Source organism: Stenella coeruleoalba, assembly GCF_951394435.1.
Source record: "Stenella coeruleoalba genome assembly, chromosome: 12".
Lineage (NCBI taxonomy): Eukaryota > Metazoa > Chordata > Mammalia > Artiodactyla > Delphinidae > Stenella > Stenella coeruleoalba.
The window spans coordinates 69789641-69816447 of record NC_137158.1 but is presented as its reverse complement, the minus strand read 5'-3'; the positions used below and the strand labels follow the sequence as shown (position 1 = coordinate 69816447).

The 26807-nt window shown below is 37.5% G+C and overlaps 2 protein-coding genes across 8 annotated transcripts in view; one reads left to right on the top strand and one right to left on the bottom strand.

The window, feature by feature from the left end:
• Nucleotides 1-15377, bottom strand: part of LOC307195503 (uncharacterized protein) — a gene marked incomplete at its 5' end in the record, with an annotated part of 35406 nt that extends 20029 nt beyond the window's left edge. Inside the window, one exon of the mRNA XM_079939621.1 lies at nucleotides 15165-15377. Coding sequence (XP_079795747.1) covers nucleotides 15165-15377 — 213 coding nt within the window. The remainder of the gene's footprint in view (nucleotides 1-15164) is intronic.
• A 1774-nt stretch (nucleotides 15378-17151) lies between these two features.
• The window catches only part of PLAGL1 (PLAG1 like zinc finger 1), a 66162-nt gene continuing 56506 nt past the window's right edge, over nucleotides 17152-26807 (top strand). For 5 of the 7 annotated variants that reach the window (XM_079939680.1, XM_079939686.1, XM_079939685.1 and 2 more), the window contains exons 1-2: nucleotides 17152-17683; nucleotides 21962-22031. The gene's annotated coding sequence lies outside the window, so the exon portion shown is untranslated. Of the gene's footprint in view, nucleotides 17684-20336; nucleotides 20823-21961; nucleotides 22032-26807 lie in introns of those variants that run through there. The other 2 variants (XM_079939679.1, XM_079939682.1) reach the window with 2 other exon arrangements.

Sequence of the window (26807 nt, the reverse complement as noted above, 5' to 3'; positions counted from 1 at the left end):
AATTTGATTTTGTTACATGGTTGAATTTATCAATTTCTTTTTCATGGCTTTAGGAGTTTGTGTCACACTTAGGAAGGCTTTCCTTACCACAGGAAGTAATTTCAAGTATGTTGAAAGCTTACATTTATTGCATTCTTTGTAATTTCAAAAGTTGATAACAATATAGAAGTTCAATAACTGGAGAATGATTGCTTTAATTGTGATATCGCTATATAATGGATTATTATGCAACCTGTATAAATAAGGTTTAGAGGAAGTTGCTCACATGTTTACAAATGAATGTCATGGGAGGACGTTTGTGTTCAGGTTGAGACCAGAATCAAGACCGTTTCTATTCCAGATCATCTCCATGACATAAAAAAAATGGGAAGGAATAAGTGGAAGGCACATTAATAATTGTAATTGGGTGGTGAGATTATTTTATTATTATTATTTAAAATGTCTTCTGGTTCTTTGTCAGCTTCTCAAAGAGCGTGTCTTTTTATAGTGAGGAAAAATACCACATGGATGGCCCTGCAGTTCTGTGTGCATCGTATACTGTGTGCTTTGTAGGATCCACTTGCTTCAGCTACTTGACATTCTCCACACCCTCAGCAGCCCAGCAATGGGACAAAGAAAACCGATAATTGTTTGTCCAGAATAGAGCTAGTTTATCCAGATTTTCTTCTTTTCTTTTTCTATTGTCAGATACCAGGATCTCAGGGAACATTCTCCTTTATGTATTTCACTGTAGAATAAGTGCAGCTCAAATTACAATGGTACCCTAAAGTCAGTGTGTAATAGTGATTTTTTTAAAAAATTCTCTTTGAAATTCTTAATAGTAGTCTGTCTTTTAAAATTAAGCCTTTTTTCCCCTTTTTTGCTCTCTACACCCACATAATACTTGGTAGAGTGTTTCTTCTGGGCTCTGTTGAGTTATAATTTCCAAACAATGAAATGCAGCCAATCTCAATGCTTGAATTTTGACAAATGTGTTTATCCTTAGAGCTGCCACCACAATTAAGATAGAACATTTGCATCAGGAGACTACAGAGGCCTGACTTTAAAATATATATAATTTAAAAGATATAATTATTTTATACTAATATACTCTGGAACACCTACAAGGGTGACAGTTAGTTTTAGGTAGAGTTTTCAAAAGAGGTATAAATGTTTGAAAAGTTAATGGCTTATACAGTAACTGTATATAGTTAAATAATTAACTTCACAAAGGAACTCTGCTTTGGTTATAGCATAAAATTGTAATAAGTAAACACGATAAAGAGCCATATGAGCCATTAGTTGAATTCTTTGAGGTGCTGAGACTTCAAAGGGACAGTCATGCATTTTGGGTGTTTTGATTTCTTTACATTTCCTAGTCATCTTTTTTTCTTAATCCTGCAAGGCATTTGTTTATGCTCATATCAAAATGAATGATACTCTGAGGCAACTGGGGAGCATTAGCAAAATCCCTTCTTTAGGATCTTATATGTGAGTCTGTAAACATATTAGCAAGACTGGAGAAATTGAGATAATTAGGATAGATATATAATAGCAAGTTTGGCAAACATGATTAAGATTTCCCCACAGAACAGAGTGTTTCCCGGTAAAGAGATTATTTTAAATATCAAACCTCATTTCAAAAGAGAAACACTTAAAGAAGCTTTCATCTGTTGGAGCAAGAGCCTATGTTTGTGTAAATCAAACCATTGCACAATCTCAGAATCTGAATGTGGAAATTTCATAGATTCTTTTCAGTGTGGTACAGTTAATGCTGGAGGTGGGTGGGAGTGGGGATCAGTGCTGTTATTTTGGCTGTTTTGGTTTTATTCCCTCACATTTGAGGGCTTGGGCACCCTCCTGTTCATTCTGCCCATCAGCTACTTCTCCCCTACTCTTCTTTTGTCCTGTTTTCTCTTCCTCCTTAGCCTCTTTTCTTGGAATTGTAAAAGAAACAAAAAGAAGGCTCTCACTTGCAATTTCACTTTTTATTCTGACTACTACAGATTTAACTTCTTAAAAACTGTGTACTTCAGATAAAACAATGTAAATACTAAGTTTTATTAATATGCTCTGCATTTAAGAACCCTCAGGTGAATTGATCCAACCTGGAAATCTAAATTGAAAGTTACTTTTTCAGTCTTTAGATACTTTTTTTCCATCTGTTTACCAGTAGTTACAATGGTTTGCAGGGCATCCAAAGGATTAAATACTAAGTTATCTTAAGCATCGTTGTGTGCTTATGGAATTGATCTAGAGATTAGAAATGAATGTATATCCCAACTCAAAATAACAGCTAAATAGATTTAGTAAACAATTCAGAGGCTTGGATAATGTTATTGGAAAATCATGGCTATAAGGATTTCTGTAAAAATATACTATCAGAAATTTGTTGGGACATTTATCGAGAAAATTTGTACAGCAAATGAGTGCCGGGTCTCTAAGTTTCATAGCCTGGCTGACTATCTTAGCTAGTTAGCTGCCTTAAATTCCTTTGGGGGTATAGTAGTGTATTTGTCTGCTAGGGCTGCCCTAAGAAAATACCACAGACTGGGTGGCTTAAGCAACAGAGATTTATTTTCTCGTAATTCTGGAGGCTAGACGTCCAAAATCAAGGTGCCATCAGGGTTAACGTCTGGTGAGACCCCTTTTCTTGGTTCATAGACGGTTGACTTCTCTGTCTTCACATGGCCTCTTCTCTGTGGGTGTGGAGAGAGAGATCTCCAGTGTCTCTTCCTCTTCCTATAAGGATACCAGATCTATCAGATTTGAGTCCCACCACAGGACCTCATTTAACCATAATTACCTCTCTAAAGGCACTATTTCCAAATATAGTCATATTTAGGGTTAAGGCTTCAACATATGAATTTGGATGGGGGGCATAATTCAGTCTTTCACAGGTAGAATAAATTATAAATAAATAATTATAAGTATGCAGTGATACTACTTGGGCTAAGATGTGAACTAGTTAGCGTTGTACCATTTTTTTTTGTATGAATCATAGAAAATAGTTCATTATGTTATAGTTAAATTTTTTTTTTCTTCAAGATTTACTTGGTTCTCTTCTCCTGCTAAACTTAAGCACCTTGAGGCCAGGGACATACCTTATTGCAGTAGCTTTCAAGTTCTTTTGCCTTTAATCTAAATTAAATGTATTTTACATCATAATACAGGACAAACACACACATACTCAAAATAATTTCTCAAAGCAAAACCTTATTATGGAAATTGTGATTTTTTTTTTTTATCTTTTCATTTCAATAGGGAAAAAATGCTGGTTGTGACCCACTAGATTGATTTCATGACCCACTAGTAATTTGTGACCCACTGTTTCGAAAACGGCTTATTAGGTTTTGGTTGATAATACTTTACAGAGCTCCTGGCACATAGTAGGCCTTCTGTAAATGTTTATCAGTATATGAATGATTGAGTTGAATGAGTAATAAGGAGCTAGAGTAAACTAGAGAAATTCTTTAGAGGCAGATTTTGTCCATTACTTGTTGTCCTTTATTACTTAGTATTCCTGTTGGCTTCTATTCGTGGCAGTGTTCCCAGACTGACTGAATTCAAATCTCTTTAGGTGGCAAGTGGTGTTTTCTTTTTTTAATACTTTTTATTTTAGAGTAGTTTTAGATTTACAAAAAAAGTTGCAAATGTAGTCAAGAGAGCTCCCAGATACCCAGCACGCAGTTTCCCCCATTATTAACGTCTTTCATTTCTATGGTATATTTGTCATGATTTGTGAAGTGAGCCAATAATGAGATGTTATTATTAACTAAACTCCATACTTTATTCAGATTTCATTAGTTTTTCCCTAATGTCCTGTTTCTGTCCCAGGATCGCATCCAGGATAGCACATACATTCAGTCCTCTTATCTCCCTAGGGACCTCTTGGTGGGGACAATACCTCACATTTTCCTCTTTTGATGACTTTTCAGAAGTACTGGTCAGGAATTTTGTGCAAAGTCCCTCAATTTGGGTTTGCCTGCGTTTGTTTTCTTCACAGTTAACTGGGGTTTTGGGGAAGGAGACCATAAAGGTAAAGGAAGAGGATACGTGCCGTGAATATGACTTACTACTGTCAATGTTGACCTTGATCACCTGGCTGGGATGGTGTTTTTGTCAGTTTTCTCCACTGCAGTGTTCCCTTCTTCCCCTTTCCATACTGTACGTTTTGGAAGGGATTCACTGTGTGCAGCTCACCCAGGCAGTGGGGGTTACACTCCTCCTCGAGGGCAGAATGGCTACACAAATTATTAGGAATTCTCCTACACAGGATTTGTCTATTCTCCCTCCCTTATTTATTTATTTATTTATTTATTTATTCATTTATATCAGTGTGGGCTCATACTGATATAAATGGATGTTTTATTTTATACTTTGGCTTGTAATTCAACTCTGCATGAATTATTTTGTTGCTCAGATAGTTCCAGTTTTGGTCATTGGGAACTCTTTCAGGTTGGTTCCTGTGTCCCTTTGAGATACTGCCATCATCATTTTGTTTTTGAGCACTTCCCTGCTTACTGGCTTTACAAGATGCTCTAGGTTTATCTTGTGTACTCCGTGTCCCAGCCGTAGAATCAGCAGTTTCTCCAAGGGGGCCAATTTCTTTTATCGGAGGATGTTATTAGAAAGAAAGATCTGAGCACTGGGTGTGCTCTTTGCTATGGTATGTCATTGCATCTGGGTCTTCTCAGACAGAGATAGGAAATATGAACCTGTGTATTACACATATCTCTAACTATTTCTATATCCATCTGTATCTTCGTTAGCTAAACATGAGCTCATAATGATATCTCTGACTCTAATCCAGTATGACATGGCTTATTCTAGCCTTCCGCTCTTTATCATCTGTAACCTTCCTCTCCAACAGTGAGAGAAACTTGGCTCTCAGCATCCGCCATCTATTTACTAATTTTTCATTCCAGTATGTGGTTTCAGAACTGTTAATTTGTACCCCCATGGGAAACAACTTTACCAGCTAGAGTGCAGCCCTTATGTACAGTTCCTCTTGTCTTTAGTCCTTTCCAAAGTTACGTAGGTCGTCACCCTTTTTCTTCAACCCACTTCAGTGAATTTATGCCATACATTAGCAGTGGATTCTTTGATCACAATCTGCATTTCATTCTGGGATCCCTTGACCTCCTGGTTGATTTTTCTTAAGTTTGCATACATTAAGGTTTACTTTTTATGCTGTATAATTCTGTGGGTTTTGTCAAATGCATGGTGTTATGTGTCCATTACTACATTACCATACAGAATAGCTTCACTGTCCTAAAACATCTCCTGTGCTTCACCTAGTCAGTACTCTTCCCTACCCAACCTCCTGGTGAGTTCAATCTGGTTTTCATCTTTACAGTGTTCCCTTTTCTAAAATGTTACATGAATGGAAACGTACAGTACGTAGTCTTTTGAAACTGGATCCTTTTACTTAGCAATACGATTTAAGATTCTTCCATGTCATTGCATGAATTAGTAGCTCATTCCTTTTGATTGCTGAATAATATTCTGTCGTATGGATGTGTCATAGTTTGTTGATCCATTCATCTGCTGAAGGATATCTTGCTTGCTACCAGTTTTTGGTGATTATGAATGAAGTTGCTGTAAACTTTCATGTACATGTTTTTTGGGCAGATCTAAGTTTTCCAATCAGTTGAGTAAATACCAAGGAGGGTGGTGGCTGGATGGTGTGGTATGTTTATGTTTAGCTTTGTAATAAACTGTCAAGCTGTCTTCCAGAGTGGCTCTACCATCTTGCATTCCCACCAGCATGGTGGGTTGTTGCTCTGCATACTTGGCAGAATTTGGTATTGTTGGATTTTTTGATTTTAGCTGTTCTAATAAATGTGTAGTTGTGTCTTGTCTTAATTTGCATTTCCCTAATGACAAATGATGTTGAGCATCTTTTCATATGCTTTTATGTCACCTGTATATCTCCTTCAGTGAAGGGTCTATTCAGATCTTTTGCCCATCTTTTTAATTGACTCGTGCTCTTATTGTTTAGTTTTAAGTACCCTTTGTATATGTGCTTATAAGTCCTTTATCAGATACGTGATTTGCAAATATTTTCTCCCAGTCTGTGTCTGGTCATGGGCATGTGGGTTTTAAAAAAGTTTTTTGGGTGATTCTGAACTTCTAGTTCAAAGTCCCAGACCTGATTGAAATAGGAGACTTGGATCACCTCTTCAGCTACCTTCTCCACTCCCTTTCCATTTCTTACTAGTTAGCCTCTCTGGGTCTTGATGGCCTCATCTGTAAAATGAGGAATATTAATTTACCTTCCAGAGAGCGGGTATCTTTCAATTTTCAGTTCTATGATTCCGTGACCACTTGACCTTTTGAAACCCTCCTGGAATGCTACCAGTATACAGTTAAATCTCCTTACCTTTCTAATTGCTTTCACAAAGGAAAAGAACTGCATGATCCCGACATCGAGAGCCTTTTATTTCTTTGTGGAATTTTATTACTCCCACTGCCTAAAACTCAACTGTTATGATGGCATGCCAGAGTGAAATAAATCTGTCAGTATCTTTAAAATGACAGTAGGACAGAAATCTACTGGATCATGTCTCAGAGGTACTGCTCATAGAAATGAACTCCATGTTTACCATGTATTATAAACTTTGTACCCTTGTAGGTAGGTGAGAAAACAATTTGGCAGTTTAGAATTTCTCTCTATTCTTCCTCTATGTAGTTACTCCATCATTAAAAAGCAGATTCCATTTCTGTAAAACTCGGAGTTTTTTTCCCTGCAAAACTGTCCCCTGAAGGGCAGAACAGGAAAACTACAAGTTATTAGACTCACAGAGAGTAAGGGTAGAGTACCTTGAAGGTTATCTACAGATGGAATAATTTTAGATATTAATTAAACCTTAGAACAGTAACACAAAAAGTACAAAAATAATTGCTAAAATTTCCTGACAAAATTGAACTTGTGGAGGCTCTTACACCATCCCGTGGTGTTATCAAATAAATGCGGGACGTGGAGACCCTTTTCAACTTCAATTTTAGTGCAATGCATTATAAACTCAAACCTCATAGTCAGAAAGTCCTATTACCCATTTAGTTTCTGTTTCTGGCTTCTGCCATTATGCCCATGTTGTCTTATCTTAATGATTTTGTGGGAGTAGCATAGCACAGATTCTGGAATCAGAAAGAGAGAGTTTAGAACTTCATTACTTATTAGCTGAGAGATTTTTGGCAAGTTCCTTAACCTCCCTAAACTTTGTTTCCTCATGTGTACCATGTAGATAATAATAGTACCTACTTGGATTGCTGTGTCAAAGAAACTAATATAACTTCAAGGGTTCTTGGTGCAGTGCCTGGCATAAATTTGTTGCTGCTGCTGCTACTACTACTGGTTTAGATGAGGTCACCTAGGTGTTGTATTTTGAGTGAGAATATCAGAGGACCAAAGACATTTCAGGAGCCTATGAAAGAGACTATTGTTGAAATTCCCTGGCAAAATCGTCCTTGTAGAAACTCTTACCCTTCCCAAGAGGCTCAGAAATAATGGTCAGAGAAGTAAGAGAAAAACCCAGAGAGAAGGGTACCATTGACACTGAGAGAGGGTTATTCCAAGCAGGAAGGAGTGGGGAATAGCACCAGAGGCTGCAGAGAGACCCCAGACAAAAGACTTTCCATTGGCTTACCGAGTACAGAAGGGCATCCATGGAGTAGTGATGGAGACAGGATAGCTGACAGCTGGGGGTTCAAGACTGAGGCATGAAGGATGCTGAAAAATTAGAAAGCCCAAGTGGAGGTTACTCTCAAGAAGCTTGGAGGGGAAGCAGGATTATAAAATGTAGCTGGAGGTGATCTGGGATTTGGTTTTTAATTTTTTTTTTTTAATTTGGGAGAAACTTTAATATGTTTGTTTATAGAGGAGAAAGAGCCAATGGAGAGTTAAAGATGGGAGTTTGAGGAGATACAGGGTTGCTGACTGATGGAATAAGGCTTTTGAAGAGTTGGGAGGGCATGAGAATTTACAGGACACACGGAGGAAGGAGCTCTGGACAAAAGAAGGGGCAGGATGGGTGATATAGACAAGCTCATAGGTAGTAGGAAGGTGGTGAGAGTTTGTTCTCAATAACCTCAGCTTTCCAGGAAGTAGGAAGGTGGTGAGGGTGTTGGAGATAGTTTGAAGAGAGGGATGAAAGTTTAGAAAAGCTACCCATCAAATGGGATTGAGCTGACCTGGCGATATCAGGCAATATCCGTCTTCATGAATGTCTTCATTTGTGGGAGTTTTCCCAGTGTTTCTCAACAGAATATGGGAGCATCATAATCAGATGGTTAAATCTGACCTTGTGTTTTTAATAATTTTTTGTGGTTTTGAAGCTTTTCAAGATTAAAAAAATGGAAAGAATGAGCTCCCCTGTACCCTTGGCATGGATTCACCAATTGTTAACATTTTGCCACGTTTGCCTTATAACACTTTCATATATAATAATTATGTTGTTGAACTGTTTGAGAGTAAGTCAGACTTTATGATTGTTTAATCTTCAATACCCCAGCATTTATCTCCTAGGAACAATGACATTCTTCATAACCACATCACAATGATAATACTCAAGAAATTTAACATGGTCACGATACAATTATTACATGGAGAGTCCATATTCAAGGTTCTCCAGATGCCTTTATAGCTCGAAAAACAATCCATGATGTTTAGAATCAAGCATTGCATTTCAGTGTAGTGTTTTTCGTCTCATTTAATCTAGAAGAGTTTTTAAGCCTTACTTTGTCTTTCATAACACTGATGTTTTTGAAGCATACAGTCTAGTCATTTTTTGTGACGATCCATCAATTTCGGTTTGTCTGTTTCCTCATTGTAAAACTTGGATTTTGGGTTTTTAGCAGGACTACTACAGACGTTATGTCGTATTCTTATCAGTGTATTGCATCGAGGCGCACTCAATTTGTTCCATCATTGGCGATACTAAGTTTGATAACTTGGCTGAGGTGGTATCTGGTAGGTTTCTTTACTGTAAAGTTACTGTTTTCACCCTTGAAATTAAGAAGTAATTTGTGGGGAGATAGATGCTTGGGAACTATGTAGACTGTGTAAATATCCTATTCTTCCATTTTTACCCTCTAGGGTAAAGGTGTAGGAGTTTATGTGTTAAAGCAAAAGCTTAAGAGTCACTGGGGACATTTTGGGAGGAGGAGGAAAATATATCTTCTGATAATCACGTGTAATTATTGGTGAAGTTCATGGACTAAGAGTTTTAGCTATCAGCCTGCTAACTCCGAAAAGGAAAGGAAAATTTTAAATAAGATGAACAGTAAAGAATAGGATGAAGCAGTTATGTAATTAGTGCAAGGCAGTTCATTGTTGTTTTAATTTTTAAGTGTTTTTTAAAAAGTTTTAATGAAAAGTGTATGATAGATTGAAAGCAAAATAATATATGGTGCCCCCGTTCAGTCTTTAGATGTTCAGTAATTCTCCTCTTTTAATCCTCTTCCTTTATGGCTCTCGGAGTCGGCATCTTTCTCAGTTCAGTTTATCCAGATAAGAACTCTCTGGTTTCCTCTGGGGGTCGGGGTGGCATGTTTACCTGACTACAGGAGGGACCCGGTCACCCAGTTGTTCTGTATGCAAAGTAAAAACTTGCAACCAATGCTTTTCTGACAGCCTCATACCTCGACTTCTTACTCTCTGGCACTGCTGAGTGTCCAGCCCCTGGCGAGGCGGGGGGAGGCCTCTTCTCCATTCCTAAGTCAGTTACTGCTCTTGCATTTGCTTTTCGTCTTTCAAAATTCATTGAACTCTCTCCAAGACAGCTCATGTCTCTCCTCTGATGTCCTTGTTTTGGCGGAGGTCTGGAAGAGAGATAAGATAAATAGATACAGTCAGCCTCCCATATCCTTTTACTTTAAAATGAGTGGCTAGTACTCCTAAGTTACGAAAAGCTTCTACCACCTTCCCTATTTCTTGTATCATCTTGCTTATTGCAGTTGAATTTTATGATGAAATTTTAATTATAGTATAGAGAAAACTAGAATAACTATCAATATTTGGCATTTGTGTACTGCTTTTATTTCTTTGCTCCAAAGGCCAGCCTTTGGTCAATCATTGTCAGCTTAGTTTTTTTCATGCCACATGAAACAGGAATGAAAATTGATGCCATTGATTCTATTTTAAATCACTTCTGACTGGTCCTGGTTGCTTATTAATAAAAGGTGAAAGTTTGGGGTTGTTTTCTTCACTTTTAATGTGGTATTTTCATTTCAAGCTAGACACTGAATTTTCCTGCTTAAAACTTTAAAATTCATATCCACACTTTGTATAATTTGAATCACATCAGTACATTTTACTATAGAAACAGAAAACACATAGCTGCTTAAATCAGTGGGCCAGCCTTACTAACTTCTTTGAGAGCCACAAGTGGCTGTGTTCTTCCATCTCATGTACCATCCCGGTCTTTGATATATGGCTAAGCAACATGATTATTTTGTTGCACTTTCCAACATGCATGTAACAGAAAATCTTTGCCGCATAGTGTAAAAAATGTTGACATAGATCAAACGTTACCTGGTGAGCTTACTGCGTTCACCAAATATCAGTCGGTTGAAGAAAGAAATGGACGTTAGTCAGTGTTGCTTTGGGAAATATAAAAAGATGTTCTCATGGAGGGCTGTTTGAGGAAGTGATGCCTGGCCGAAGAAGTCATTGCAAACAGCGACAAGAGCAGGGAATGGGGAAGAAATCCCGTGAGCCAAGAGTTACAGTCTCTCAAAAAGGAGAAGTGACTTGAAGGTTGAGAAGCTAGCCTATGGCCAGTGAGAGGTAGTTTGGCCAGAAGCCATGGGCCTTAGAAGAACTGTACGTTTATATGTATTTGAAAGTGTTATGTTTTGGTTGGAGAAAATTAAATCTAGAGGCACCTATTGAATATTTATTGAGCTGAGTTTACTAGAAGATAAAGTTGTTATGGTTTAAATCTGTTAAACATAATGCACACTGTGTAATGAAAGAACACTGGATTAGGAGTCAGAGGATTTGTGTTTCATCTCTGCCGCCTAAATCCTCCAGGTGAGAAAATGAATTGATAAAGTACAAGGCAGTACTAATGAAAAAGTCAACAAAAGCAGAAGGTGTTTCTAATTCAAACTGCTGTGGATGAAGAGAAAAACAGTCTCCCGTAATTTCTTTCTCCCCATTCCATGCAAGGAAGAATAGAAAATTTTTAATAAACTTCATTGACGTTTAATGTCCATAAATAACAAGAGGCACCTATTTTAAGTGTATCATTCAGGGAGGTATGACATATATATATATGTGTATCTCCATGTAATCATCTCACTGATCAAGATATAGAACATTTCTGTTACCCTGCAAGGTTCCCTCATGCTCCCCTCCACCCACCCTGGGAAACCATTGATCTGCTTTTTGTCACTCTGTAGATTAGATTCCCCCCCCAAATTTCATATATGGAATCACATAGTACATATGTCTTCTTTTATGTGTAGCTTTTTTTACTCAGCATGTTTGTTAGATTTATCTATGAGATGATCATCAGTTTGCTCATTTCATCACTGCCCTTGGGGTTGTTTTCAGTTTGGGGCTAATAGGAATATTTGTGTATAAGTCTTTTTTTTTCATACATTTATTTTATTTATTTATTTTTGGCTGTGTTGGGTCTTTGTTGCTGCGCGTGGGCTTTCTCTGGTTGCCGCGAGCTGGGGGCTTCTCTTCATTGCAGTGCACGGGCTTCTCATTGCGGTGGCTTCTCTTGGTGTGGAGCACGGGCTCTAGGCGTGCGGGTTTCAGTAGTTGTGGCACATGGGCTCAGTAGTTGTGGCTCGCAGTCTCTAGAACGTGGGCTCCGTAGTTGTGGCGCAAGGGCTTCGTTGCTCTGCGGCATGTGGGATCTTCCCGGACCAGGGCTCGAACCCGTGTCCTCTGCATTGGCAGGTGGGTTCTCAACCACTGCCCCTCCAGAGGAGTCCATGTATAAGTCTTTGTGTAGACGTGTTATTCTCTTGGATGAATACCTAGGAGTAGAATTGCAGGGTCATGCAGTAAGTGTATGTTTAACGTTATATGAAGCTTTCAATCAGTCTTCTGGAGTGGTTGTACTGTGTTATGTTCCCACCAACAGCGTCTGAGAGTTCTCGTTTTCTCCCTTGTTGGCAACACTTGGAATTGTCAGTCTTTTAAGCTTTAGTCATTCCAGTTGGTATGGATGGTATTTCACTATAATTTTAATTTCTGTTAGTCATTGAGGAAATGATGTTGAGAGTCATTTATGTGCTTATCGGCCGTAGATATGTCTTCTTTGGTGAAGTGTCTTTTCCAGTCTTTACACATTTTCATTGCGTTATCATTGAGTTGTATGAGTTCTTCAAATACTCTAACAAGTTCTATGTTAATACTTTTTTTTAAAAGTTTTTTTTTTGATGTGGACCATTTTGAAAGTCTTTATTGAATTTGTTACAATATTGCTTATGTTTTATGTTTTGGTTTTTTGGCCATGAGGCATGTGGGGTCTTAGCTCCCCGACCAGGGATCAAACCCACACCCCCTGCATTGGAAAGTGAAGTCTCAACCACTGGACCACCAGGGAAGTCCCACAAGTTCTATGTTAGAGATATCCATTGTGAATATTTTTCTCCCAGTATGTGGCTTGACTTTTCAATTCCTTAATGCTTTCTTTTGAAGAACAGAAGGTTTTATTTTTGGTAAAATCCAATTACCAATTTATTCTTTTGTGGTCATTGCTTTTTGCATCCTAACCAAACAATCTTTGCCTGTTCCTATGTTTTCTTCTGGAATGGTGCTGTCAAACAGAAATTATGTGAGCCACACATGTAACTTTTTCTAGTAGCCACATTAGAAAACTAAAAAACAATTGGAGTTAATTTAAATCATATATTCTATTGAAACCAGTACGTCCAAAATACTTTCATTTCAACATGTAATCAGTATAAAAATTATTAATGAAATAGTTTACATTCTTTTTTATCCTAAGTCTTTGAAAGCTGGAGTATAGTTTATCCTTACAGCACATTTCAGTTTGGACCAGCCACATTTCAAGTGCTCAATAATATGGCTAGTGGCTACCATATTGGACAGGGCAGTAACAGAAGCTCCTGCTTATTTTTTTTAGGTCTGTGATCTAATTTTTGTGTATGATGTTAAGTGTAAGTTGTTTTTTTTTCTCCATACAGATAACCAGTTCCCATACGATTTATCTTTTTCCCATGGAATTATGTTGTTTCTTTGCCCCAAATCAATAGATCATATTTGTGGGTCTATTTCTGGACTTAATATATGTTTCCATTTATCCTTAAGCCAGTATGATCCAGACTTGATTATTGTAGCTTTGTAGTAGGCCTTAAAATCAGTTAGTGTAAGTCTTCCAACTTTGTTTCTCTTTTTCATTTTCACTCTTCTACGTTCTTTTCACCTCCATGTAAAGTTTAAAGTCAGCTTGTCAATTTCCACAACAAAGCTGACTGTGAATTTGCCTATTATAAGAGGGTTGAAAGATGGATCCCCAAGAGATATATCCACATACTAATCCCTGAAACTGTGAATGTTACCTTATTTGGAAAAAAGGGGTCTTTGCATATGTAATTAAGTTAAAGATCTTGAGATGAAGAGAGATCATCCTGAGTTATTCAGGTGCATCCTAAATCCAATGACAAGTATCCTTATAAGATAGACGCACATGGGAGAAAACACACGACACTCATAGAGGAGAAGGCGATGTGAAAATAGAAGAAGGCAATGTGAAAATAGAGGCAGAGATTGGAGTGATGTGGCCAGAAGCCAAGGAAGCCAAGGAAGCCAAAGAATGCCAACAGCCACCGAAAGCTGGAAGAGGCGAGGAAGGATTCACCTCTAGAGCCACTAGAGGGAGTGAAGCCTCGCTGACACCTTGATTTCGGACTTCTGGCCTCCAGGACTGTGAGAGAATACATTTCTCGTTTTAGCCACAAATTTATGGTAGTTAATTGTAGCAACCATAGGAAACAAATACATCCAGTATCAGGTTGAGGAAGTTCCATTCTTTTCCTAGGGTTTTTTTTTTTTTTTTCCAAGAATGGGTGTTGGATTTTGTCAAATGCCTTTTCTGCATCAACTGAAAAATCTTTTTTCCTGCTATTTTGTTAACATGGTCATAATCTATATAGACTCTCTACTTTCATTGTATTAATTTTAGTATGATCATAGCTGTTACTCCAGTGACACCTATTTGTGAAAGTGTTGGGTCCTAACACATTGTTTCAAATGGTAAATATGTCAGCATGGATCTTCTTGCTTTATATTTGCTAAAGACATTTTAGGAAGTCATTGAAGAGTCGGGAGAACAAAACTGTATCTCAGAATACTTGGAAGAGAAAAACCATGATCGTAAAATTTATTCTGAATGGTTCTCTATAATAGGGACCACGCTGGTAACTCACTGGTCCAATTTGGCCTTGAGAGATACTTCAGTTGGCTTCCATAGTGCTTCCAAAATTAAGGAATTTTATATTGAAACACTATATACCATGCTTTTCCTGAAAATTATATACACTTGGCAATGCTGGCCTGAGCTGTATAGAATCTGCCCCTTACACAAAGAATGATCTTTTCACTTTACTATAATCCTGCTCTTTTTTGTTTTAAACTCCATAGAGCTTTGAGTTTACAACCTTTGCTCTAGAACCTTTGTTGGGGCACATTGTAATGCCAAGGCATGTGTCACTGAGGGAAGGCCTGGAGAAAAGGAGGGTGTCACAGTTGCCAGATCAAAATATTCATGTTCCAAGAGAACTTTGTGGAAATAACCTAAAGGTAAAAAAGGATTTTCATATAATTCATTACCAACAGGAGAGACAGTCTGACTGATGACTTGTGGATAAAGATGGGACAAAGAAGCACTAAAAAAAAAAAAATCAAAATCAAACCCCTAAACCACACAGAGAAAACAGCAAAAAACTAACAAACAAAATCCTCACCTACCGCAACCAAAGAAGTACAACCTTATGATGTAAAATGTGAGAAGTGATGGCAAAGCAAAGGTGCCAAAGAGTCTGCAGGTGTGTGGTGTCTATATTCCTCCACCCCGCTGCAAGACATACTGAGGAAAAAGATGATCAGACCAAATCCTGAGAATTTTCACAGATGTCCTCCAACTGGGAAAGAAGTCAGTGACATCCTTGTGAAACATCAGGGAACCTTTACATACCACTGTTGGATCCTGACCAAAGCAGGACAGTTTGCCACCTTCTGGGGTACTGTGCTGAACTGGGCAAATGAACTGACGCTTATAGGCATGGAATATACCCTTGGCTGGCTTGAAGGTGGACTGGTGAGGACTTAAAGGAACCTCAGAAGTGATGGCTGATTTTCCCCAGCAAGCTCTGTATTCAGCTTCAATCAGAGTTCTGCAATCCCCCATCTACCTAAAACCCTCAGGTCACAGAAAAGGTAGATAGAAACAACACTCAGCCCTAAAACTGAAGCTCTGGAGAGGGAAGACAAACACATCTCAGGTGAAGAGGAAAGTGCACCGGGAATGCACTCTCAGTATGTTAGTGCAAAAACAAGGTCTGTTGTTAACGTTTAAGGATAAGCAAGATAAAAGATATGTCACAGCTGTTGTATAAACATGTTATAACATGGGAGATGGGGGTGAGAAGCAAGGAAAATAGCATGCAGAAGACAGATGAAGAACCAAGTCTGGAAGAAAACCCAACAAAGGAACAGAAATTTATATTCCTTTTATGTGTTTGACTCAACAGAAAAAATAGTATGATTTCACAAAGTAGTTCAAGGACAATATGAGAATGTGATGAAAAAGGAAATTGCATAGCTGAGAAAATCGATTTTCAAAAGAACATAATTTTAATCCAATAAGCTAGAAAAACCAATGAACAGAATTTTTTAGAGAATCACAGTGAATGCAAATCAAAAGAAGATGGATACGGAAAATAAAAATCAAGTATAAGAACAACTGGTGACTGTGAAGTAGAAAAGCCAACCAATGAAAGATAAATTTATTCAGATATATAATATGAATGGGATACTATACTAAGAAGAATGGAATCTGTAAGTTAAAATATCATACTGTATACTCGGGGGAAAAAAACTGATACAGAATAATTGACACTGAGACATAGCCCAGTTAAGGATATACAGGGTACTTTAATGATAAAGAATTCTTCAGGCATCCAAGCAGAAAAATCAAATCACCTCCCAGGGAAAATCACATAGGATTCAGTTCTCTCCACAGAAATCTGTGATGTCAAAAATCAGTGAAGCAGCTACCTTCTTTTTCTGTTAGGTGTTGAAGGAAGGTGTGAATCCAAAATATTTGCCTTGCTCCGTTTTTTTGGTTGTTGTTTTTTTAATGTGTAGAGATAAAAAGCAGATAAAACATTATAAGCGCTCCTTAAGAAAACAACTTGCAAAAGAGCAGTCCATCGAGCAATGAATAAAAATAATTCAGGAACGGATATGTTATGATGAACACTGAATTCATTTAAGTATAGAATTAAGACTGACCATCTGGGAGAATAAGGTGGTGGAGCAGTTGTAAATGTACTAAGCGCTGGTAAGCCAGAAGTAATACAAGCGATGGAAATCCGGAGATAGCGGTGAAGATTGATAGAAGTGTGAGATGTTCTTACATCATATTTCAGAGCTATGGGACTGTCTGAAACCTGTAGTGAACTCCATGTTACATTAAGGCCTAGAAACATTTAAGTCTTTTTACTTAGTGTTTACAGGCCTCTTTTAGGGACGTGTATCTTGTAGGGAAGAAAGCAACCGCTGGAGATTTGCTTGTTTCTTTTTCTTAAATCCAAAGAACATTTTAAAATTACTTAAAGCATACGCAGAATGATTCCACAGCTATAAAATAATTTCCGTCTAATCTTTCTGCGCCTTAGTCTCTGCAGCTATAAGACCGGGAGGAGCAGTTTTGCTCACTAGGTGGTCGTGAGGATTACGTTTATTTACCTGTGAAGTGCTTAGCACAGTGCCTGGCTCACATTCAGTGGGCACATTTAGGCTGCCATGATTTCCACGCGGCACGAATAGGAGAATAGGAGGTAAGTTTGGCCTATTGCAGTGTTCTCCTAGCATCTGTCGTGTTTCTCATTTATGATTTGGCTCTGGGCGGTTCATCCTGGTGGTGACTTAAGTGAACAGCCCCCGATACGGTACGGGGCTTCGGGCTGGTTCGGGTCTACCTGCGCCAGCTCTGCACCTGGGCGACCTTGGCTTAGCCCACACGGATGACTCAATCGGCCAGGCGTCTGGGCGCCTGTCCTCTTCCTCCGCCCAGGCCGCCGACCCCCTGGCTCCCCAGCGGGGCCTCCTCCTGCCACGTGACGCCCCCGCCAGGGGCCCCAGCGCCCTCCTCGCGGACGCGCCGTTCCGGCTCCCGGGCTCCGCCTGTGCGCGGCCTCCTCGGCGCAGCCATCCTCGCGGCTGCCGAGGGCGGCAAAGCCCACGGCATCTGCCATTTGTCATTCAGCCCGTCGGTACCGCCCCGAGCCTTGATTTAGACACGTCTGGGGCGGATTCTGGCCTCACTCTCCTGGCGGACGGACGGACGGACGGACGGGGCGGCTCTCCTCCCAGCCCGGCGGACCGCGGGCCTTGGCGCGCGGGGCGCTTCCCCGGGTCGCCGTCATGGCCGCGGAGGCGGCGCGCCCGAGCTGCCGCGCCTGAGTTCCGGGGGGCTCCGGACCCCGCAGGGTAGGTGTAGGGGGCTCGCGGCCGCGCTCGGGGGCCGTGGGGCCGCGGCCGGCCTGGGGACGGCGGGGTGGCGGCGTTGCCGCGGAGCGAGGACCGCGCTGGGCTCCGTGCCGCGCTCGGGAGGGTGTGCCGGTGCCGACGCGCCGTGTACGTGACGGGGTCCGGGGCTCCTCGGGACGAAGTGTGAAACTCTGACGAATTGTCACCGGGCAAGACAAGTCGGCTCGAACAACAAATTCTTTCGCCTGGTCGTTTTTAATGCCACTTTTTGAAGCGCTCGTGTATAGTTGGTATGCGGTAAATAGACCTCGGTTTTTGAAACCTGGCAATCTAACCTTGCTAAAAGGCCAGGAAAAAAGTCTGTGAAAAGTAATAATGTGATTAAACATGAAATGTTTGCGTTTACATTCATTATGGAAAATGTGACTCGCTTTATGCTTTAGTATTAGGGACCCTATCAGGTATGCTCTTAAGACTGTTTTAAAATGTGGGCTCTTAAAATTTTTCTAGGATAACTGATAATGCAACTTTGGTTATTTAGTCTCAGCATCAAACTTTAGGGGCAGTGCTGGGGTTTTTTTACTTCTTAATAAACATACTCCTGTAATTTGGACTTTTTTTTCCCCCAACAAATGTGTTACTTTTATGTTTTAGGAAACCAATAAAAATTAAAAATAGAAACACTCAGCTTAGGTCCTCCTTCTTCCAGGAATCCTTCTCTAACCCCTCCCTCCCCAGGCAGGATCGGAGGCCCCTCCTGTGAGCTTTCTGGGGCCTCACTGAGGTCCTGGTCCCTTATGTCCTCCCCCCCCGCCCCCCCCCCCCCCCCACTGTGTATTAACCCATCAGTCTCGCTCGGAGCCCAGTGGATACTTAGCACATGGTAAGTGATTAATACTGTTTAACGACCAAAGGAAAAGATAAAACGAGCTGATGTTTCACAGTTTTTAGCTCTGAAGTTATAGAGTGGTAAATTAGATAAGAACATTTACTTAAAGTTAAGGATCTAGAAAAGTTGACAACATCCGACGTCCGTGCTGCACGTCCTAGCAGTTCCACTCCTGGGTATTTATCCTGTAGCATGATGTTTTTCAAAGCTTGAAGCCCATTTAGTGGGTCGTGAAATCAGTTAAGTGGATAAGGATCAGAATTTGTAAAACACGAACTAACAGAATAGAAAATATCAGAATGTGTCTCAGGTCATAGGGTATTTGCTTCATGAAACTTTTCTTTTTTCTTTTTTTCCCTCAGTTTTATACACACACAGATGTGTGTCATGATGTAAAACGTCATTCCTCAGTATGAGTCATGGTCAAAAAAGTTTGAAAGCCACTGCCCTAGATAAATTTTCATACATATACAAAAGCAGACGTGTACAAGAGGGTTTACTATAGTGTTATTTGTAAAACCCCAAAGCTGGAAGCGACCTTCATGTCCATCTGAAGGAGGAAGATAAATTATACTACAGTCATAAAATGGAACCCACCCAGTTCAGTGGTGAATGAAGTAGTTTTGTGTCTTAACACAAATGCGTCTCAATAATGTTGAGCCAAAAAAAAAAAAAAACAAGTTGCTGAAGACTACCATCTATGTGAAATTCAGAACCTGGTGAAATAAAGCTGTTGTTAGGGGTGCATGTATAGGCATTAAAAATAGTAAAGAAAAATTGTAAAGAAATTAATACCATAAAAATCAAGTTAGTGGTCACCTCCTGGGGATGAAGAGGGGGAATATGAATGTGAAGGGACACACTGCAAGGTTCTGGGATGCTGAAAATGCCTTTATCTCCTGACCTGGGCAGTGGTGACATGGGTGTTTGCTTTATAACTCTCTGTTAAATGCTACATATAATGTCTGTATATTAAATTTCCCCCGAAGTATATTAAAATATGGGTGTCACAAAATGAAGAAACCTGAAGCTGTCCAGCTTTTCTTTAAAAAAAAGAAAAGTGATGATCAGGAAGAGGTACCTAGGGAATTTAAATAATATCAAAACTCTGTTGTGGATGCATCAGTGTTCATTAAATTTTTTTTTAAATCTTTAATAATTTTTTTAATATTTAGAAGAAAATAAAAATCACTCACAGATAATACTGTGAACATTTTACTGTGCTTGCTTTCTGAAAAACGACTTTTACGTATTTTTTACAAAATTGAAATTGTTTCATATAGAATATAAGCTAAAATCAAATTCTTTATAAAAAAAATTAATTACTGAAAAGTATATGAAAACATAACAGACCTTCATTGACCTTCATCAAGGAGTTTAAAATGCTAACCTAACATGCTGTTATATTTACTTCAACAATTTCAGTTCCTCAGTCACTCTAGGCCACATTTCAAGTGCTCAGTAGCTGCATGTGACTAGTGGCTCTTATATTTTATTATGCTGTATTATTTTATATTGTGCTATATTATATAACAATATTTGCATCATTGCAGAAATTTCTATCAGAAAACATTGTTCAAGATACAAACCCTTTGTTGGTTATATAAACTGCAGACAATATTTTCTTGTGCTTTTGTGTCTTAAGATGTTCTTTACTATTAAGGAAATATATTTTGAAAACGTTTTCTAAAAGTTTTAAAGTTTGCATTTTTTACATTTAGTTCTTTAATTTGCCTGACATGTATATGTATATATAGGTGAACATATTTTATTTATGCAATGAGATCAAGATTAATGTGTTTGCTTTTTCCCATGTGGTAATTGTCCCAGTACCAGAGATTTGCAGTGCCACCTCTGTCATATACATATTCCCAGAAATGCTTGGGCTCATTTCTGGATTCTGTACTCTGGTCATTGATTTGTCTCTTTCTGCAAATACTACCAGTTTTTATTTTCTTTTGTTTTATATGTAGTATATTTTTCAGTTCTAAGAGTTAAAAAATTTTTTCATTATAATTTTTTTTCTTATCCTCTGAGATTTTTAGAAGTATTTTCTAGTTCCAAATGTGGAAAGTTTTATGAGTTATCCTTTTGTTATTGATTTTTTAACTTGCAGTGTAGTCAGCAAATGAGGGTTCTATGCTACCGATTCTTTGAAATTTAAGAATTGCTTTACGGCCTCATGCTTAGCTTTTCAACTGCTCCTTGAATGATTGAGAAGAATATATATTCACAGACTTTTGGGGCAAGGTAGGTATATGTCTTAGATGAAGCATAAATACTGTGAGGTTCAAATCTTTTTTAACCTTACCAATTTTTTGGTTTCTTTGATCTGTCAATTACTGAGATTGGTGTAATAAAAATATCACAGTAAAATAATGAATTTTCTCAATTTCTTCTTATAGTTCTGTCAACTTTGCTTTATAAAAGTTGAAAGTACATACAAGTTTGGAATTGCTCTTTCTTCTCTGTGCATTGGACCTTTTGTCATTCTATAGTGACGCCTCCTCACCCAAATGCCTGTTAACCTTAAAATCCATTTTGTTTTATAATCTCCTAGTCACACCTTTCCCTTAGTTAGCATTTGCTTAGAATATTTCTTTCAAATAGGTAAAACCTCATAGTTTTTTCTAATCCACTCTGACAATTTGTCCTTTAACTGGGTCTATCAGTCCAATTAAGTTTAGTGTAATTACTGATATATTTAGGATGAAAGTTAGCATTACCTTTTAGGGTTGTTTTTATCCTGTCTTACTGGTTTTTTCCTCTTCTTTGCCACCTTTTGGTTTTTTTCTTATTCCATTTTCCTTCCTCTTGACTAGTATGAAGGTTACAAATTTACTTCTTTTAGTGGTTTCTTTCAAAATTTTAATATACTAACTTAATATAAAGTTTATTAATTCTTGTTTTTTTTAAAATTCTTGTTTTGAATAATTCAAGAAGCATGAGTTGCCTTGACACCAGTTAATCTCCCAGCTTAAATGTTGTTGTCTTCCAGAGTTTAGTTCCATTTTGATTTTTTTTTCCTATAAATTTGACATCACTGTTTTTTCTTTTCATGAATTCTTTGTCATTCCTCCTTGCATCTCAGATCTTTCTTTTCTTCTTCCTCAAATATATATTTTACAAGCTTGTTTATTAAGGGACTGTTGATGGCAAATGTTATCTGAAAATGTCTTTATTTTGCATTCATTCTTGAATGATGATTTTGTTAGACATATAGTTCCAGGTTGGCAGTATCTTTCTCAGCCCTTTGGAGGTGACATTCCATTGACTTCTACTTTCAATGTTAGAATTAGTTCAAATAACTGTTATTGGTTGGTAATTTGTCTTTTTTTTTTTTTTTTTGGCCTGATTTTAAGATCTTCTCTTTCTTTTGTTTTCTACAGTTTTATGACAGAGCGTGTCTAGATGTGGACATTTCATTTATCCTGGATTTATTGTGTTCCTGTCTCTAAGGTTTGTTTTTCATCAGTTCTCGAAAGTTTTATCTTTTATGTCTTTCAATGTTGCTTGTCATCCATTTTTCCCATTCTTTCCTTTAAGAACTCTGATTAGACTTCTGTTAGACTTTGTCATTCTGTCGTCCATGTCTTTTAATCTCACTTTTATATATTATACATATTTTTGACCTTGTTGAATTGTAGATAATTTCTTCAGATCTGTATTCTGATCTTTGTCTAATTTTTGTTTTCTTCTTCACATTGAACTATAATTTAAAAACAATGAAGACATAAGAATAAAATGTATGGCTTGATGAAATTTACATATGTATATGCCTGTGTGATCACCACCCAGATAAAGAAACAGAACATTTTCATCCCTGCAAAAGTTCCCTCCTGTCTCTATCCATAGAGCCATTCCTCTCCCCTAGTCAACTATTCTCCTCACTTCTATCACCATAGATTATTTTCACGGGTTCTTGAACTTCATATAAATGGAATCATATAGTTTATTCTTTCTATATTTCTTTTCTTTTGTTCATGCACATTGCATGTATAAGTTGCAAGGGATGACAAACTGTGGGCCAATTCCAGCCCATAACATATTTTCATATATGAAATTTTATTGTATATAGCCATGTCCATTCAGCAGAGTTGGGTAGTTATAACAGAGACCATATGGCCCATAAAGCCTGAACTATATATTATATGACCCTTTACAGAAAAAGTTTAGTGATGTATCTTCTATAGTATTGCATTATAAGGATATACCACAATTTATCCTTTTTTCTTGTTGATAAGCATGGGAGTTGTTTTCAGGTTTTGGCCATTATAAATAAAATTGCTATGTATGTTCTTGAAACTGCCATTGGTGAATGTATATACTCATATCTCTTGGATATATACCAAGGAGCTGAATTGATGGTCTTTGGGTAAGTTGATTGCATTTCCATGAATATTAATAATGTTGAACATCCTTTTATATCTTTTATGGCCATTCAGATTTCTCTTATGAAGTGCCTGTGTAAATCTTTTGGCCACTTTTTTAAATTAGGCTATCTTTTTGTTAGTGATTTTTAGTTCCTTATGTATTTTGAATAGGAAACCTTTATCAGATACATGTTTGCAAGTATTTTCTACCTGTCTGAATTTGCCTACTTAGTCTATTAATAATGCCTTTGGATGAACAGATTTGTTTTTATGAAGTCCAGTCTATCAGTGTTTTTTTTGGGGGGGGCGGGGGTGGGTGGAGGGTGGAAGGTTAGTGCTTTTTTGTACCCTGCCCACAGAATTCTCTTCCACCTTCGTTGTTGCCCTCCATCAAGGTCCTGAAGACATTTGCTTATTGTTTTCCATCAGAAGCCTTATAGTTTTAGTCCTCACAGTTGGGTCTTTGATTTATCTACAGTTGATTTTGTGAGGCAGGGGTCAGTATTTATTTTCCAGGTGGTCATCTAGCTACTCTACACATTTATTGAAAAGATTTTGCTTTTTCCATTGAATTGCAGTGGGACCTTTGTTAAAAATGTATGATCACATATTTGGGTCTGTTCTGTACTCTAATCTGTTCCACTTAAACTATTTATCAATTCTTTCATCAGTACTGCACTTTCTTAATTACCATAGTTTATACTAAGTCTTGACATATAGTACTGTAAACCCTCCAGTTTTGGTCTTCTTAAGGATTGTTTTAGCTATTTAAGTGCTGTGCATTTCCATGCACATTTTAGAATGAGCTTGTCAACATCTATTTAAAGAAAAAGTCTACCAGACTTTTGATTGGGATTGCATTGACTCTGTAGAACAACTTTAGGAGAATGGACATCTTAATAGAATCTTCCAATTTATGAACATGGTAAATCTCTTAATTGAATAAGTTCTTCATTTATTCTTAGCACTGTTTTATGTTTTTCACTGTGGAGGACTTACACACTATTAAATTTATTTCTAGCCACTTGAGTTTTTTGATACTATTATAAATGGTATCTTTTTTTCAATTTTATTTTCCAACCATCTTGCTAGTATAGAAATGTAATTGATTTTTGTATATTGAGCTTGTACTTAGTGACTGTGCTAAATTCACTTTTCAGTTCTGGTAGTTTGTAGATCTTTCTAAAGCTACAATCATGTCATCTGTTAAAAAAAAAATTTGTCTTTCTAATTTCTATTCATTTTTTTTCTTGCCTTATTGCACTGGCTGGAAACACTGGAACAGTATTTAACAGAAGTGTTAAAATGGACATCCTTACTTTTTCCTGATCTTAAGGGAGAATATTTCACTTTTAAGGATGATGTTTACTGTACATTTTTTGTAGATGCTCTTTACCAGATTGAGAAATTTTTCTATTTCTGGTTTACTGAAATTTGTTTTCACAAGTGTGTACCAAAATTTAAAACTTTTAATTATGAAATAATTTTAAATTTACAAAAGAGTTGCAAAGGTAGTATAGAGTGTTCCTATATATGCTTCACCTAGCTTCCTCTAATGTTAACATTTTACATAACCATGATGCATTTGTCAGAATTAAGAAATTAACATTGGCACAATGCTATTAACTATAGACTTTATTCAGATTTCCCCAGTTTTCCCACCAATGTTCTTTTTCTGTTCCAGGACATAATGCATATACCACATTACATTTCCTTGTCACGTAATCTACTCTAATCTGTGACAGTTTTTAAGTCTTTTCTTGTTTTTCGATACCTTGCCACTTTTGAAGAGTAATGGCCATGTATTTTATACAGTGTCCCTCAATTTGGGTTTGTCTGATGTTTTCTCACAATTAGACTGAGGTTATGGACTTTGAAGGAAGAATACCACAGAGATGTTGTGTCATTGCATCATATCTGGGGGCACATGATATCCATATCAACACATTAACCTTGATTACACAGTTTAGGTAGTGTCTGCCAGACTTATCCATTGTAACAGTTCTGTTTTTCTTTTTTCACATTCAAGGGAAGGAGAGGGAAAAATATCAAATGATTTGTGAGTATATATTAAAACTACCATAATAGTTAATAAATATTCTGAGGGATTTATTTTGAGGTTGTGCAAATGTCCTGTTTCTCCTTAAAGTTTTGCTCATTAATTTTAGCATTCAACTGACCTTGCCTGTAGCAGTTATTATTGTGGTATTTTAGTGGTGATTTCCATTTCTTTTATTCTTTCTATGTTTATTAACTGGAATTCTGACTCGGGAACCAGCCTACCTGAGTTCAGCTCCTAGTTCTGCCCCTTCCTTGCTACAGTGTAATATTGGACAATTACTTAACTTCCCTATATTTCAAATTTCTCATCTATAAAATGTAGATAACAAGTGTCTACCATAGAAGGTTGCTGAGAGGATTAAAAGAACTAATATGTAGAAAGGGCTAAGAATTGTGCTTAGTGCCTAGGAAGTACTCATTGTTTTCTTTATTTCTTAATGTGGTAAGTTATTTTAATTATTTTAATAATTATACAAGTTATCTTATTATGAAATCATCTTGTACTCTTGGATAAAACTTACATATATGACCTGGATTTAATTTACTCTTTAATTTTTTTCATGTAATATTCATGAGTCATACAGCAGGTGTTCTTTTGCCACAGCAAAGGACACAATGAATGATAGATTCCTAAAAATATATATATAAATTACACAAGGGCTTAGCAACTGAGGTGGCAACATTCCTAACTTTCTAGAGCAATTTCTATCTGACTCTTTTGGTAAAGCTAGAGATAGAGATAGCTTTTGCAAATGAATCTTTTAAAATATTAAATTGAGCAAATTCAAAACTTGGCGTATATTGTGAAAAATGGCCACTCAGCAGGAAGGAAAAATGATTTTTAACTTTCCTACATGTTTTACCTTGAACATTGTATTATCGTAGAGGTTTCAATGTTTGGAATATTTAAAAGGATTCATTTGCCAACAGTATGTATTGAGCACTTTCAATGTGCTAGGCAATGTATTTTTCTAGTTTGGGATATGGTTTTTGCTCTTGGGGGAGCTTATGGGACAGTCAAGATCATTTTAAAAGTTGAAGTTAGGCCTACTTGAATCATTCAGGGAAACTCAATTTCTGTTACTTTTTAAGAAGTTGATAAAATTGAATTCTAATATCTTTGTTTTTTCCACTCCTCTCAGCATCTTGGATTAGGTCCTTATCATTCTATGCTATTTCCACCCATATTGAGATTTTCCTTCCCTTCCTATCATGTGTAATGACCACTGGAAAGAATCCTTCAGTGACATCCCAGGATTTGAGAAAACAGGTCCTTGACTTCTTAACCTGACAGTGGTCATTTTTCTATTTAGTCCCAAGTGGCTTTACTAGCCTTATAGTCTTACTCCTCAGAATTAGTCCAGCGGCACAAGTGGTCTTAACTACTCATTAGAACCTGAAGTCAGTGCACTGTTTTTGAGGCTATGCTTTTTCTTGCCAGGAAATGCTCTTGGCAGGCTATGCTTGTTCATGCCATTTCCTCTGTCTTAAGTGAATGTCCCAAAAATCTTCTAGGCTCTGTTCAGAGAATACTCACTCCACAGTCCTACTAGCTAGATAGGGACCCTGTAATTTGTAATCTATAGCCCTTGTTAAAATATTTCCTTCATCACCAATCTTTATATCTAAATGTCACTTCCAGTTGGTCAGGTTCTTAGAGATGGGGTTCCAGTACTTGCCATGATACTTTGCATACAAAGAGCTATTGCTAAATAGCTACCACTCTTAAATACCTGCTGTAATCGTGCTACAATTTTGCAAAGTGTTATTGTCTCTCTTTTAAGTTGTGAAGAAACTCAGT